Source organism: Sinocyclocheilus rhinocerous, unplaced genomic scaffold (assembly GCF_001515625.1).
Source record: "Sinocyclocheilus rhinocerous isolate Xijiao unplaced genomic scaffold, SAMN03320098_v1.1 scaffold1065, whole genome shotgun sequence".
Lineage (NCBI taxonomy): Eukaryota > Metazoa > Chordata > Actinopteri > Cypriniformes > Cyprinidae > Sinocyclocheilus > Sinocyclocheilus rhinocerous.
Window position 1 is genome coordinate 445,742 of NW_015628720.1, and position 17,494 is coordinate 463,235.

The 17,494-nt window shown below is 34.5% G+C and overlaps 1 protein-coding gene across 1 annotated transcript in view; it reads left to right on the top strand.

Moving 5' to 3' along the window:
- The window catches only part of crispld2 (cysteine-rich secretory protein LCCL domain containing 2), a 21,285-nt gene extending 12,198 nt beyond the window's left edge, over window positions 1-9,087 (top strand). Inside the window, exons 6-14 of the mRNA XM_016550083.1 lie at window positions 110-277; window positions 527-587; window positions 679-745; window positions 836-966; window positions 1,073-1,116; window positions 1,707-1,779; window positions 1,893-1,968; window positions 5,944-6,074; window positions 7,849-9,087. Of these exons, the coding sequence (XP_016405569.1) occupies window positions 110-277; window positions 527-587; window positions 679-745; window positions 836-966; window positions 1,073-1,116; window positions 1,707-1,779; window positions 1,893-1,968; window positions 5,944-6,074; window positions 7,849-7,900 (803 nt within the window). The 3' untranslated portion in view covers window positions 7,901-9,087. The remainder of the gene's footprint in view (window positions 1-109; window positions 278-526; window positions 588-678; window positions 746-835; window positions 967-1,072; window positions 1,117-1,706; window positions 1,780-1,892; window positions 1,969-5,943; window positions 6,075-7,848) is intronic.
- The last annotated feature ends 8,407 nt before the right edge of the window (window positions 9,088-17,494 follow it).

Here is a 17,494-nt window from a genome sequence, read left to right on the forward strand (position 1 = left end):
AGATATTTCTTGAGACGAGGGGAAAAAAAAGATCGGATAGGGAAAGCTCTGGCTTCGTGTGGACGTAGCCTAAATCTATATATATTTTTTTTTGTGATTTTTTATTTAGGAGAGCCTGAACGTCATGAGTCTCCAGATATGAATGAGGTGGAGAAGCCGCAGGAGCCAGTACAGCCTCGAACTACTCCAACTAAGCCTCAGTCCAAACCCTCTTTGCCCCAAAAACCTGCAAATGCCAATCCTTCCTCAACCAAGACTACAAGAACTACCTATCTAGGTTAGTGTGAATAATATTACTTGAAATAATGAAAAAAAAATATTTAGAATTTATTTTTTTAAAAACTATTAATTATTATTATTTATCATTTTAAATTATTTTTAAAATAAATATAATTAAAATAAATAATACAAAATAATGATTAACATTTTTAGAATTTTACAATGATTTAAATGTAGCTTTGGTAATAATGTGTACTAAAAGATTTTAAATTTCTACTCTTTTAATTTCTACTATTTTGCCTTTCAGCACAAAACATTAAGTGTGAGACAAAAATGAGGGACAAATGTAAAGGAGCAGCCTGCAACAGGTCAGTGTAAAATAATTTGATATTTCTTTAAAGATTTTAAGATATGTTAAGTTCAGCCAATTTTACAGGTGATTTTCTTTTTCTTTTTAAGGTACAACTGCCCAGGAAACTGCTTAAATAAGAAGGGGAAAGTGTGGGGAACACTGTACTATGATGTTGTAAGTTATACTTTGAGATTTCACATGGTCCTGTTCAGTGGGTGATGTTAGATTTATTTATTAATTCCATTTTTTCTCCTATTATTTTAGCAATCGAGTATTTGCCGTGCTGCTATCCACTATGGAATAATTGACAACAATGGAGGCCTTGTGGATGTTACAAGAAAAGACAACTTCCCATTCTTTGTAAAGGCAACCAAGAATGGCGTAGAATCATTCAGGTAGTCTAAACATTAGGATGATATCAACTGAATTCAGTTTGTCCACAATTCACTGTCTACATGGGAGTTATTCAATCAAATCTGCATTGTTTGATTTTCATTTCAGTAAATACAAACCTGGCAATGCATTTACAGTGTCGAGAGTGGAAGGTGAGTATTTTTATTGTCTTATCTTCATAAATATTGAATGCAAATATTCTCTTTTTTACAATATGAAATCAGAAATGGTGCGTTTATGGATTTGAAGTTAAAATATTGTATAAATATATAATGCACTAAATTGCGGCTTCATCATTACGAATGTGTAATTACAAATATATTTAAACGTGACATACAAGTTATGATATTGAAGTATATTTTAGTTTATCATAAATGCTTGGTAGTACATTCAGTACACTTTAACTACATTTCAAAGAAAAAATTTTAGGAAATTAAAGATATTCTTAAGTCCTACTTAAGTTGGTCAAAAACACGCAAATGATCAACTAATTGCATTTTATATAAATTTAAACTATATTTAATTGCAATTAACATGCTATTAAGTCCCCTAAAATATTGTATTGATTTCACACTTTATTTTATTTCCATAATAAATACTCTTGTCAAAAGTATGCTAAATATGTATTATTATGTAAATGCAAGTATTCTCATTGATATATGTTTTCCAGTATGCAGTCAATTAAAGCTACTCAACTGACTGGCAAATCATCTTTAGAATCATGTGTTTTTCCCTTCTTTAGAGCAAACAATAGACTGCTACACAACAGTGGCTGAGATTTGTCCCTTCAAGGCATCCACCTCTCATTGTCCAAGGTACCATTCAGTGTATTGCAATATTCGCCATATGCACTCCAATATCAGGTCAATTGTATGTACTTTCCTTGTCGTAGCAATGCACCTTATTAGTTTCTCCTCTATCTCATCAGAGTCTTCTGCCCAGCTAATTGCATAAACGAACCGTCATATTGGGCTCCAGTGGTTGGCAGCAACATCTACGGAGATGTGAGTACCTGCTTCAGTCCGAGGGCGTCTGTACAGGGCTGAGAGATGAGAAATGAGGGAGAACAGGCATTCGTAGTCAGGCACTTACGAGTGCTAAAGTGAGCGTGCTGCTCTTGTGGTGAGGGTCGACTGTGGGAATCGTCTGTGTGAGTCTAAAGGGAGTTTTCGGTGAAGGTGGCCTCCATTGTCACCACTAATTTATCTCGCAGAGTGTATACTGACCACAGAGCAGCTCTCTTACACTGACTCATGCATGCCTGAGGTCAGGACTTGGCCTTACGGACCACTTAACTGTTTAGAGAACAGCTTGCTGTATAACTTCATCATTGCAGAGTTTCTTTATTAATTTATTAATCAAAATTATGACACTAATGCATCTGATGTGCACTTAATTGTATTTAATGTGCATTTGTAGTTACTTCAAATCTTAAAAGTATACTTTTAAAAGTCTTTACTTGCAGATAATATATTCCTAATGAAATAAAAGGGCACTTAAGTGTACTTAAAGAGAGATTGTTTCTTAACACACTTAAGTACACTTTTAAACAGTTCACTTTGTGATAATGTCCATTTAAATCATTAAGTTTAATTTATTTTTTTCATTTATCACTTTGTTGACTAACATACTAAAGCACATGGAAAATACTTCATTATAATGTTAACTTTTGTGTTATTCTGTATTACATTTAATGTCAATATATTTTAAATGCGCTAAAATGCAACTACATCATTACAAATGTGTAATTTTAAAAATATTTAAATACACGACATACAGATATCAATGGAAATTACATTAACATAAATACTTGTCATCACATTCAACAGTAACTTTAACCATATTTCAAAGATAATAGAAGTAATTTTAAAATTACATAAAAAGATGTACTTAAGTGGGTCAAAAAAGCACTCTACGGTTAAGCTAATCACATTTAATATAAATGTAAACTATAATACATTTTCATTTAATTGCAATTAACATGCCATTAAGGATCTGAAAACATTCAATTCAGTTTGCGCTTAAGTATATTCTTTTGAAGTATATTATTTCTGTAATAAGTACTCTTTTTTTAACAATATGCTAAAGTGTGCGTCTTTTCCACATAAAAAAGGCAAAGAAAAAAAGAAAATAGTGTCAATTACTATTATGTCATTCCAAACCTGTATCATTTTTTCTTCCATTTAACACTAAAAGGACCTTCTGAAAAATATCCTAATATAAAGAATGATGACTATTCATTCACTCTGCATAGCTTATGTGAGAGACAGATCAAACTTTAAAGGGGTCATATGATGCGATTTCAAGTTTTCCTTTCTCTTTGGAGTGTTACAAGCTGATTGTGCATAGATAAGATTTCTGAAGTTGCAAAGACTAAAGTCTCAAAACCAAAGAGATATTCTTTATCAAAGTTAAGACTCTGCCACGCCCCCCTAAAACGGCTCGTTCTAACACGCCCCCACATATCTACCTCACTATGTGGAAATATTTGCATAATGCAGCTGGCCAATCAGAGCGGACTGCGCTTGTCAAAGGAGGGGGCTTTGTAGAAAACGAAGCGTTTGAGAGAGGCGGGGCATATAGAGGACTTACAATAATGTACAGTATTTGAAAAATAATGTGTTTTTTGAACATTAAAGCATGTCAACATATTCTGTTACACCAAATACACAAAATAATGATCTTTAAAAAAGCATCATATGACCCCTTTAAGTTGTTATTCACTGATAATCTTCAGCAGGCTCTTTAGCGAGATGCCAAACGCTGTGAACTCCAATTTGTGAATGAATCATTCAGAAATGGATCATTGCAAAGCTCTGAATCAAACTGTAAGTTTAATTTACATCAATTCAATGGTCGGTCTTCAGTTATTTCTTAATTGAACTAAAATCAGGATAATTAGCTCCTCCAACATGTCTTTTTCTCCGAGAGCTATAGTGTGGAATGGCCTGGTTGTGTAGTGGTGTGTGAACTCAAATGAACTTATTGCCTTTTGGCCCTTTTGGCTTGTTACAGCCACATTCCTGTGTAAAAGCTGAGCGTCTGCGTAGCTGGCCTCAGATCAGAGCACGCTCTCCAGTAAGCATTAATTAACCCTCATTATTCAGTGGTTTGGACTTGGTAATTTGTGAAGGTAGTCTTTGTTTGAAAGTGCACTTATACTCAGCGCATGAGCAATTGGATGAGTATTATAAGATAGCGACACACAGACGTGTGCGATGAGCTGTGCACTTTCATTACTTTTCATTACTGAATGGTTTTGTGGGCAGAAGCAGACAGGATTGAACCTTCTTTCCAGGTTAAAAGAATAAAACCTGAAGGTACTTGCAGTTCCAGAGGGTTCACGCACACTAAGCTGCTCTGAAGCCAGGCGTCTGGCCAACTTGCCTTTTCTGGAGCTCTTGAGCTCTGGCCTTGCTCTTGTGCGTGCCATAGACATCAGAAGTGATGTCATTTGTCTAGGCTCCTTTAGACTGTTTACATCTCAAGGACTGTGGAATTGAGCGTGGAAAACATAGTTGTATGGTGCTATGGACAGTGTCACTATTACTGTTGCTCACTTACGACTTTTGTCCAGATTTTTGCCCCGATTTACAGCCTGGAGGGGTGTTTTAAACATTTTTAAAATAAAGGTTCCAAAAAGAACCTTTTGTGCAATGCTAAAATTCCATAGATGTTAAAGGTTCCTCATGGAACCATAGATGCCAATGAAAAACCTTTATTTTATAAGAGTGTAATTGAAGAAAGACAGGGCCAGTCTGCAAATTTTGGGCAGTCGGAGTTGACAGATTTCACAGAAAATTGTGTAGTGATGGGTACAGACTCCAATTTTTAAGCTTCCAACTATGATTCCATCCAACGTGTTTCCTATTTTGAGCTGATTTTAGAACACATATGTTTCTTTGTGAGTTTGTTGCGTTTGTTGTAGAACAACTTGTAGTGTGTGATCCTCAGCCGTAACGTATATGATGCCTAGTGTTTTGAAATATGCTGAGTTGTGTAGTGTATTTCAGCCTTTAGGGATTCATGTGTCATGTGGTGTAACCGTCAATTTATAAATAATAACATATTTTGTACACCGTTTGTACACATCTTAATCATTTTTTTAAATGTATTTTTAAAACAAATATCATGATTTATTAATTTATAAATATTATTTTTTTTGGGGGGGGGGGGGAGTCATACCACATGACATTTTTCAACCTGAATTAACATTGCTTTGTCATAAAGAGGTCAAATTACTTTATATAATGTACTGTTTTACAGTTTTTTAATAATATTTTTTTTATTAATAAGCATCAAACTAGTTTTAAAATATTTTATTTTCTAAGAATTAAGAATAAAAGATTATGCCAAACTACTAAAATATTTTTAAAATGATGTCAAAATGAATTTAATTTCAGAAATTGAAAACATGCCCATCATAGAAGAGATGTATTTAAGGCATTGTATGTAAAAATCAAACTTAAAAAAAAAAAATTAGAAAGAAAGAAAGAAAGAAAAAAGAGCATCAGGTAATTCACCCAAAAACTGTAGTTTGCTCACCAAGGCTGCATTTATTTGATTAAAGATACAGTAAAACAGTAATTTTGTGAAATATTATTACGATTTAAAATAACTTTGGCTTTTATTGTGATATATTTTAAAATGTAATTCCATCCTGTGATGCAAAGCTGAATTTTCAGCACCATTACTCCAGTCTCCAGTGTCACATGATCCTTCAGAAATCATTCAAAAACTGTTTATTAATAATAAATAATTATGCACCAGTAGTTATTGCAGATAAGCATAAGGTACATCTTTCAAAAACATAAAAAAATCGCAATTACCTTTTGACTGGTAGTGTATATAGCACATAACAAAAAAGTTTGTGTTTTGAGGAAGCATGATATAAATCTTCCAGCATGAAGGTCAATGGAACTACTTATGAACGCTGGCATGTCGACTAAAAGAATACGCTTTTGTTTCCTCGTGTCCAGGGCTCCAGTATCTGCCGAGCAGCTCTCCACGCTGGAGTGATCAAAGCCAGCGGCGGCTATGTGGACCTCCTGGCTCTGGATAAGAGGAAAAGCTACACCGGGACCTTGAAGAATGGCATCCAGTCCGAGAGGTACACGTCCTGTATCTCGCTTCACCTCTGCTCTCGATTCCTCTCTTCGCTTTCTCTCAGTAACTCAATTCAGTGGTCAGAAGCCATGATGGGCCAAATCTGCCTGTGGCACGTTGGTGGTTGAAGAGTAATGGTGTGGTTTCTCGTCGAGGATGGACCACACATGGGATCTTTGCTTACTCTCCAATGCAAAGTGCTTAAATCGACAGAATCGGCTCCAGCGTAATGAAATCTAACACTTGAATCAAACACCATCATCGAAGGAATCGATCCTGGCCTCTTAAGCGCTTGACTTGGCCTTGACTGGCCTATAGATTGAGCATAGTAAAGCCATTTACTGACAGCTTGGATAGATTTCCTATTCATATGATGCAATCTAGGGGAAATGGGGGGCAGCCAGTTGTGTGAAGTTGAACGTTGCATTATTAACAGGGAAGTATTCACATGCTCTCTATATTAACACTGGATGGAAAGACTGTTGGTGTCTGACTCAGTCAAGGATAATTACAGCACATCCGATGCCAACAAAGCAACCAATACACCACCATCTGAAGGCCAGTCCATTTCTGAATAAATGAAAAGGCCAAGAGCAGTAGGCAGTAATGAATGCTGGAAGAAATCTGAATGAAACCACAGCACGAGACGAGCGCTGAGCCAGTGTTAATGTCATGCTTTCCAAAGCTAATCTAAAGCATGCACACAAATCATTGAAGTCGATTAGAGAGCAGTGTTACTCAATGAGTTAAGACGGTCAGACTAGACCGACCCAAAGTTGAATCCCTATTGTTTCCTTTCTGAATGACACTTAACTGTACTGAATAACATTGTAGTGTACTTCAAATCTTAAAAGTATATTTTTTAAAAACTGTACTTGTAGATAATATAATATTAATGAAACATAAGGCCAGTTGAGGTATAAATTGTACTTTAACTACAAATGTCAAATTAAAAGTTATATTTTAGAGTGCATATGTGACCCTGGAGCACAAAACCAGTCTTAAGTCGCTGGGGTATATCTGTAGCAATAGCCAAAAATACATTGTATGGGTCAAAATTATCGATTTTTCTTTAATGCCAAAAATCATTAGAATATTAAGTAAAGATCATGTTCCATGAAGATATTGTAATATGCATTGCTAAGGACTTCATTTGGACGACTTTAAAGATGATTTGCTCAGTATTTAGATTTTTTTGCACCCTCAGATTCCAGATTTTAGGAATAGTTGTATCTCGGCCAAATATTGCCCTATGCTAACAAACCATACATCAATGGAAAGCTTATTTATTCAGCTTTCAGATGAAGACTTAAGACTTGTTTTGTGGTCCAGGGTCTATTTTTTTTTTCATATGTTTTTCACATATTTTGTCATGCTTTAAAAAAGTACACTTATTTTGATGTGTTGACCATCATACTAAAGCACATGTAACATGCTTTAAAAATAGGTTTCGTTATTCGATATTACATTTAAAGTTCATATATTTCAAATGTACTAAACAAATGTGCAATTACAAATATATAAGTCCTACTTAAGTGGATCAAAAAACCACTCCAAAGTTTAAAGTTGCATTTAATTTAAATTTAAATTTAAATCGTAATAATTTTCATTCAATTGCAATTAAGTGTCTGAAAACATTAAAAGAATATACTTTAGTGTGAACTGAATGTAATTTAACGAGTCTTAGATCTTTTTCACAAAGATCTTTTCATAAAGTGGCAAGTGTGTGTGTGTTTTAAATAGTTTGTTAATTGTTTCTTTCTCTTTCTTTCTCACAGTAAAACCAATACAGAAGGCGGTTCGTTCCGTGTCTTCGCTGTTAGAGAGTGAGACGGCACTGACGGGATAAAAAAGTCGAAAGTCAGGATATATCAAATGAAATGCAACTTTTGGACGAAAGAGACATTTACAGAAGACCAACGGATCTGTCAAAGTCTGCTAGCTCAATCCATGGGCTTCCAAAGGTTTTATATACAATTGTGAACAATATTTTTGACCACACATGCAACTCTTAACAGAATGCAGTGTGGTAGAAATGGTATTTTAACAGCGGTGCTGGTTTTAATCGTTGTTGTTTTTTAGATCCAAGTAAGTCCGTTTATTTTTTCGATTATATTCTATTAGTCTTGAATACAAGCAAATTCTCTCATTTCCATACAAAATGCATATTGATTACACTGCATTTAATCTGTACAGATGTTTTGTTGATTTATCAGGCTCGTTGCGTGTTTCTCATTTTTTGCTTTATTTCATAAATCATTTTTGGAAGCCGGAGCTGGAATAGAACAGTGTGTAATAGTCACACTCACTTTTTTGCTTTGAGAGTTATTGTTCCCATTCAGTTTATCTATAGTAACAAAATCCAACCATCTCCACGATGAATCATAAAATTACAAACATAATATGAAAATATAATTCTGAGCTCAGAGCTCATGGTACGTCTGTCTCAAAAGTTTATGCTTTATTGTTAAAATCAATTGCTCTATGAGGAAAATGAGTGGGATTTTTACTTCCGGAAACTTTTGCGCTCTATTGCAATAGTAGTTGAGTGCAGTGGGGGGGGGGTTTATTGGACCTGAAGTGGGCAAACAGATGCTTCGCAGAGAAATGGCAAAGAAACAGAGGCAAACCTCCAAGCAAAAGAAACCTTCCCTTCATAATGCATGCAAGTCTTCCAGAGTCAACAGTACTCAGACATTATAGTAAAGGTGCACAAACACTGAAACAATGTTCAATCCCAGGAGGATTCAGTCACAGAGTGCATGTTTAGGCTCATCTTTCATTATGGTACCTTCATTTTTGTTATTTATTATTATGCCTCCTTTAACCCCTGCTCAGAACTGCAAATTCTGTGGAACAGAACCAAATATTTATGAATGCTCGCTTGAGAATCGAACGTCTGTCAGCGTCTAACATATTCCTGTTTGGTTAAATGTTATACACAACCCAGAGCTTGTCATTACTGCTAAAAGCGATTTCATTAGAAGTTGAACTTTATTTTTTATTTCGCACGAAATGAAACTCAAGTGTGCCGTGCTGACTGAACATCAGTTTGTTTAAACCACTTTATACTGCAACGTAATAAAAAGGTACTTGCGCTAAAAGCCATGCCTCTGAGGGGAAAGAGACTGTTGCATATTCTTCTTATCTTAATGCATATCTCTTAGTTAGTGTTCAGAGTCCAGGATTTAGACTTGATGTGGACGTTCGTATGAAATAAGGGCCGTGGAGCACAATAATCTCCCGTTTTGCTGCTTTGGACTTTTCACCTACTTTTATTTTCTTTGTAACTTTCTTGAATTGTTACCTCAGTCTTGTTGCAGCGATATATCTGAGTATTGATGTTTTTAGGGAAATCATAAATGTTTGTACAGTACAATGGTTCGTGTAAATATTCAGATTTGTGCTTTGTTTTCAAGTCCGTATTGTAAAAGTATGAAAGTGTATGTCATCTGTGCCTTTTTAAAGCCAGAGGATAATTGTTTTTGCACAAATTTAAAATTAAGACTATAAAATCTATGATATTAAGACTATGTCTGTCTTTTGTTTCATAAAACATGTATTTACGTTACTGGGTTTTATACTGTCCAATAAACAGGACATCTTTATTTTATTTTGTGAAATCAAAACCATATCAAAAACTCCCCTGGACCACCCAAGCACCGGTCGACTCTTCATGCATCATTTTTTAAGTGAATAAAGAGTTGGAGTATACATATCCGATATTTCAAAATAAATGATTTAGACTTCAGTCAGGGTCATCAGTGGATGCATTTTATGTTATAAAATGAATTCTTGGTACAAATACCTGAAAGCAAGTACTTTTTGGAAGAGAGATACACTAAACAAGGCCAGTACAAATCTGAGACAAACTGTTCTTAGCAAGAGCGGTAGTTAGGCTCTTAGCCAGAACATATTGTCATTAAACAGTTTATAAAACAGGTTGTCTAAGCACATGGAGATGCCTGTTTTATGTCACACACCGGCCCAGTGCAGGTCTGTTGAAAAAATGCAAATGTAAATAATATAATTACTGTCATGACAACTCTTGGAGGGATTGGCATGGTAATCTACATGATAATGTTAATGTGTTTGGTTTTGGCGGAATAGATCTGCTACGCTGCTGCTGCTGTGACCTGCTACTGCCAATACATCCACAACATGCTGCTGTGAGCATCTAAGAAATACTGCTGCTGCACATATAACACACATGAAATAACCCCCATATATAGCATACAATCACCATGTAGCAGATCTATACAGGTGGAGCTGGGGAAGGTGGAGGGTTTCTGAAGCGCGCTGCAACTGCTACAGCAAGCACTAGTCATGTATTTGAATGTTGAGCAGCGGAACACTATTAACTCTGGAGAATGAGAGGAAGGAGGGGAGAAAGATCTGGTGATGCTGGAGAACAGGCAACTGGAGGAGTGTTAGTGGAAACTCAGACCTTTTCCTCCTTTCTGAATCATTCTTTCTAGTAAAAATTAGGCCATGTGGGATGACAATAGCACTCGAAGCCGATTACGCTATTTGGGACGGCACAGAAAATTATTTCAAAACTAATGATGAATTATACTGAATAGTATGAAAAAATATATATTTGTTGGACTGATTATTCAGCAAAGCAGAAGTGATATTTTGATTATATTGCTATATCTAAAATAACAGTGAAATGGTCATTTTTATCATTGCAACTGATCCAAACACATTTAATGGTTTCACTGCATGAATTCAGATGACATGCATCAGCATGATATAACACAATTATGTGTGGAATATCTTAATAGCATCAAATCATTTTAACTGAATTTGACATGGCCTGGAGTTGTACTTCAGAAGAGAATACATGCAGAATTGTAATACAGTAGAGTAGTTTGTAAATACTAATACGGTAATCAGTTATGACATCATGATATCCCATAAGTATAAATATACAAACAAAAAAAAAGGCCAAAAATATTTATGCATAAGTATGTTGCAAGTTTACACTTTTTTTTTTATTTTTATATATTTTATACAATATATAAATATGTTATTATACAATAATAATATTTATTACAATAAAAACAGTATATATTAAAAGCATTTTTTTAAAGCAAGGAACATGCTTTAAAATATTTTTTAAAATGACAATATTACAATATATTTAAAAAAAATAAACATTTAATCATTATCAATCTAGTTTTGATCTCAAGTAGGCTATTCCACCCATATTTGCATATAGTCTAAAAGTAGGCTACTGTAAGACTGGAAATGTACTTTATTGCCCCTGAAATATATTTTGTTATATGAAAGTTGAAACTTTATATATATTGAACTAAATATTTTTGAAATATATTTTCATTTTCAAAAATTAAAAAGCTTTACTGATTACAACATATATTTAAAACATATTTGTGACCCTGGACAACAAAACCAGTCATAAGGGTCAATTTAATTCTTATCTGAATAAATAAGCTTTCCATTGACGTATGGTTTGTTAGGATAGGACAATATTTGGCTGATATACAACTATTTGAAAATCTGGAATCTGAGGGTGCAAAAAAAAAAATCAAAATATTGAGAAAATTGCCTTTAAAGTTGTCCAAATGAAGTTCTTAGCAATGCATATTACTAATTAAAAATTAAGTTTTGATATATTTACGGTAGGAAATTTACAAAATATCATCATGGAACACGATCTTTACTTAATATCCTAATGATTTTTGGCATAAAAAAAATCGATAATTTTGACCCATACAATGTATTTTTGGCTATTGCTACAAATATACCCCAGGGACTTAAGACTGGTTTTGTGCTCCAGGGTCACAACAAAAAAATGTTTTTGCTGTGTGGAATATCAAAGTACCATGGTATTACATCCGATACCATCATTGTACCATGATACCACCACAGTTCCTTCTATAAGTGTTAGCTGACGTTTAGATTAATTTTTCTCAACCAAATCACAAGAGTGAATGTTTTTTTTTTGAGAAATTAGAGTCAAACAAAACGTCTCGGTTACGTATGGTAACCCTCGTTCCCTGAAGGGGGGAACGGAGACGTCATGTCGGATGACCGACGAAATTGGGATCTCGCTTAGAGAGACCAATCTACTTCGAGTGTAAACTAAACGAGCCAATGCACATTGGCATGCGATTATTGCATCCAGCTGCTGCTGATCACAGCGTGAGTATAAGTAGGCAGCAGATGCAGCGGAGGGATTGGCATGGTAATGTACATGACAATGTTAATGTGTTTGGTCTTGGCGGAATCACCCCATAGCAGATCCATACAGGTGGAGCTGGGGAAGGTGGAGGGTTTCTGAAGCGCGCTGCAACTGCTACAGCAAGCACTAGTCATGTATTTGAATGTTGAGCAGCGAGCTCATTGGCTACCGATACAGGAGAGAACCAATCAGCTGCGCCATGTGATAATGATGTCATTATGTCAGATTGAGTTTGACCTATCAGACTGCACCATCTAGAGTTTAATTCCAGAACTTTGGTTTTGTAAATAATAAACTGCAAATTGCCATATAATCAGGCATGTGAAAAGGAAGTACAGTACACTTCAGATTTTTTTTTAAAAAGAGTACTTAACGAAACTATGTATTGTAAAAGAATATAGAGTATATGTAAGTGCAAATGCAATGTAATGTTTTCAGACACTTTTTTGCATATTATTTACAATGAAATGAAATTTTTTTTGAATTGATATTTCAATGAAATGCAGTTAGTTGAACTTAAGAGTGCGTTTTCCCCTCAGTTAAGTAGGACTTAAGTACACCTTATATATGTATTTTCAAAATTACTTCTATTTGAAATTAATGTACTTAATGTGTTACAGTATGTTAAACTAAAACATATGTTGTTTCTATTGAAACTTGTACATCACACATTTGTAATAATGAAGTTGAATATTACTACATTTTAAATGTATTACCTTTAAATGTAATGTTGATTAACAGTACAGTTAAAATGGAAATCAAGTTGTACTTTAGTATGTTAGTCAACACATCAAAAATAAGTGTACTTCTTTAAAGCCTGACAGCAGATGCACTTTATAGTAAAACAAAAGTGCTCTTCTTAAAAGAGTACTTAAGTTTTAAGAAACATGAAAGTCTCTTTATGTGCAGTACAGTACTCTTGTTTACGAAAGGACATTTTGGTAACACTTTAGATTAGGGAACACTATTAACTATTTGCTTATTAGCATACATATTGCTAGATTATCTAGATCCCTCAACCCTACCCAATACCTAAACATGACTATTACAACAACTACCTTAGTTATTATCGAAAAGCAGATGATTAGGAGTTTATTAAGAGAAAACATGCTGACACTTCAGACCTGCGTTTATTGAACAGCTGTTGTGGAAAGGAAAGTGCTTGCTGTTTAAACAGTCAGATACTCTCTTGAACAGAAATGACAAGCATAAGAACAGTATTGGGTCAAAAACCTTTCATATCTGCTGTGATGATGATTGAATGTGCACGGTTTAATGCGAGATCTCTTTAATATCTCCGCTCCAAAACAACAACGAGAGCAAATGGAGACGTTTTCCAAAAGTACCTTCTTTTCTCCTCTGTTTTTTCCACTGTAATATGTCAAACATCATTTCAAGGTCTTGTGGATTAGAGGGTTATGTATTGTTGTTTTGAATTGTGACTTTAATGATAATCAGTGTCTTAAATCCCTCCGCCGACTATAAATGTTTCATTTTGGCCTACATATAAATCTTTCAGCTGTAATTAAAGAGAGCTGTTGGCATTCTTACCCTGGCATTTCACACTTGCTTCTGCTTCCTCAACAACATGTGTTTTAAAGCTAAAAGACGTTTCTAGGACATGACATTTGGTAATTATAGGAGTCATTCAGGTCATTCAAATTGGGACCGATTCTTAAAGGTGATATGTATCGTTTGTGAAAATAATGGAAAGATGCAAAAGCTAGGACTATTTCGTTCAAATTCCAGAAGTTCTGTTTGAAATAAGTGTTTTAAAATATGCTTATGTAAATATATTTTCTACTAATATACATTTTGGCCATTGTTTTTATATTTTGAAAATATATTTTAAAAATACAAACATATTTTTTTTAAAAGCTTTTAAAAATATATTTTGCCCTCATATTTCAATCCAAGAAAATACATTTACATCACACTTGAAGAAAAACTTTGTTGTCTACACATGTGAACATATAACACATTTAATTAGAAATCAACAAAAGCAACACACTTTACAATAAACATAAATAAATAAACATTATTAAATCTAGTTTTGATCTAGGCTATTCTATCCACATTTGCATTTAGCCTAAATTTAGCCTAATTTCAAAAATATATTTATTGAGTTTCAATGTTTAAAACACATATTTAGCATTAGATAAAAAATATATTTTGGCAATTTAAAATACCTCAAATGTATTTTGGCCATTTAAACATTTAAAATACATTTTGTCCCCAACATATACACACACATACATACAATACAAAATATTTTGGCCATTTAAAATACTATGCTGCCATATGGGTATGTTTGGTTATCAAATATATCTTTAAAAATCCCATTTTAGTTTCCCAAACTTTTCCTGCTTTCTTTCACCAAAGCTGCAGTGGCCTACTTCAGGATCATGTGATTAATTGATTGAGAGTTTTTGACACTTCAGCAATGGAAAAAGGCATTTAAGATGACTCAGAGACATTAATTCACATGTTATGGTTATAAACCCACTGCTGTGCATGATGGAAACAATCTAGCTAAACGCAGCAGTCAGCAATCTTCTGTATATGTATGGCAGACTGAACCATAACAAACCGTTTTTGACTTCTATCTTGTTAGCTCAGTTGCCATAAGATCACAAGGTTACTGATTTCTAACTAGACATTTCGGAAAAGATGATGTGAAGAGAACATGCTCCAGGGAAGATTGTTGTTCTGTGCACAAGAGATATAAATCAAGCGTAGCGTTAGTTCTGGCAGGTCACGTTAGTAGTTATCGGAGGATTTGCATCTGTATTTGTGAGGACTTTTGGAAAGGGAAAAGCGGATCAACAAAGCCAATGCATACTATTAGGGGAACTGCAGTACTGCGTTTGCCATATTCATTTATCTCAGAAGTCTGGTCTTTGTTTTAGTCTGTAAATTTCGAAAATGTTCCTCCAGATTCAGAACTGATTATAAGATGGACTAATGATTTGGCAGAAGTGGATATAGACCAGGACTGTCATGGAGGAGGCCATGAGATTTAATAGAACAGAACAGAAATGATGAGTCCTGTGAACACTATGGAATTTCACTAAATGATGTAACTAGTTTTATCCATATTTGCTTGAACAGAGTTACACATCTGCATGATTGTTAAAACTATTGATGAGCCTAATGCTGAGGAAAACACGTCCATGGAGAAGTTTTCAAAGTGGACATTGCCTTACATATGACAGCAATCACCGTAAACAATGCAGGTGAGTGTCTGTGCCCACAAAACTCAGATTTCCACAGAGAAACGTACAGTACCTTCAGCTCTGCAGGACACCAAAAACTAGGCCTGGTGCTCATTAACATTAGTCTTTGAACTATCATGATATCCAGATGCCATTTGTAAAGTACAGTAGGTTTATGGTACATCCTTGTCTTCCGGCATGTCATATAGACATCTGTTCGAGGATCATGCTATAAGAGCGGTCAAAGGTGAGGGGCCTCTGAGACACGCAGGACCCTCCAATAACAGAAGCAAAGGAAATGGTGTGTATCTCAGGAGTCTGGGCTGTAGAAGAGCTGCAGTAAATCACCTGAGATCTGGGATCACCATCACTGAAGCTCTCGTCAGACAGCCACAAATATTTGTTCACATTCTGACTAGCATAAAAATATGTCCACATATCTTCCAGATACATGATATAATCAGTATATAAACATGCTGCATTTATGGACAAGTCGGCTAAAACTCTTAACAAACACTATATTCAGTGTTTTGAACTAATGTTATGTTAATTTCCCCAAACTATGCAAAGATTGCATTGAGATTAATACACGCAGAAATATAAATAAAGGTACAAAATGTTTCTGTTCTCTGTCTGAACCCATCCTAAATACTCTCCTGATAGATTTATAAAACAGAATCTACAGATAATGAACCCTGTAAAGCCTAACAAATGAAATAATAGTCACAAAATTCATTTTCTTTAAATATGGAGCAGTTTATTAAAGGGGTCATAGGATGCCCATTTTCCACAAGTTGATATGATTCTTTAGGGTCTTAATGAAAAGTCTGTAACATAGTTTGGTTAAAATTTCTCAATGGTAGTGTAAAAAACACTTTTTTTTACCCTGTCAAAAACAACTCTTTTGAGATCAAGCCGTTTTTGTAGCATATATGACCCCTTTAAACCTTTAGATGAAAAAAATAAACATAAAAAATGTGTGTTATTTGATATCAGGCTTTTATGATTCATACAGGAGAACATGAAGCTCATACTTGAGAAATAAAAACACCTCCGTTTTATTCAGAGGCCTAAAATGAGAAAATGATACAATTTGGTGCAGTTGCTGATATTTATAAGATCAAAAAGTAAGATGATATTCTGATAGCTTGTAATGTAAATTGATGAGATCTTTAGCAGCAAAGCAGAACACCTGAATAATACTTTTAAAATGTAGACATTTTTAATTATTCATATTATCAATTGTTTTGTTTTTTTGCACACTTGCCCTGATGCTTAACCTGGAGTTTCTTGATTATTGTTTTTTTTAAAAATCATGATTAAAAAAAGGCACATGTTTGCCACCATATTTTGAGAATGGTTATTTACATTAAGTCTTTATCGTATTAACATAATCTACTATTACCTATAACCCTAAATCATGTTGGGTAAAGATGTAAAGTATACAAAAACAGCAGCTGGCAATGAACAACAATTATAGTATTTGCATATTTGATCCCCCCAAGGATTAAAAGTGTCATTTCCACAGAGCCGTACATTAAAAAAACTTTTTTTTTTTTAATAGACAGACATACAACAGTGGTCAGTAAAGGCACTTGAGTAATACTTAACCCAGACACAGAAACCACAATACTGTATGTCTAATAAGGTTTAATATTTCTCACACTTAATAAATGATATTACAGCAACACTTCTATGAACACATGTGTGATTCATTGGAAATACCCTCTTATCATCAGAGGGCCTCACTGTATTCCAAGAACGATTATGATCATCATCAAACCGGAATCGTTGGGAAAACTTTCCCATATCACAGACTGTGCGTTTGTGACGTAGTCTTTATAGGGTGGCCGCTCTCGCCAACACAAATGCCAGTCAGATTACGTAATGAGTCCCTGTTACATTTTTGATAAGCTTACAACATTTGGTTGAGCAGTACAACAAAAACACCTCAGCACACGCGTAATGAAGGTCCTCTGCGTCTGATCGGAAAGGTTCTGG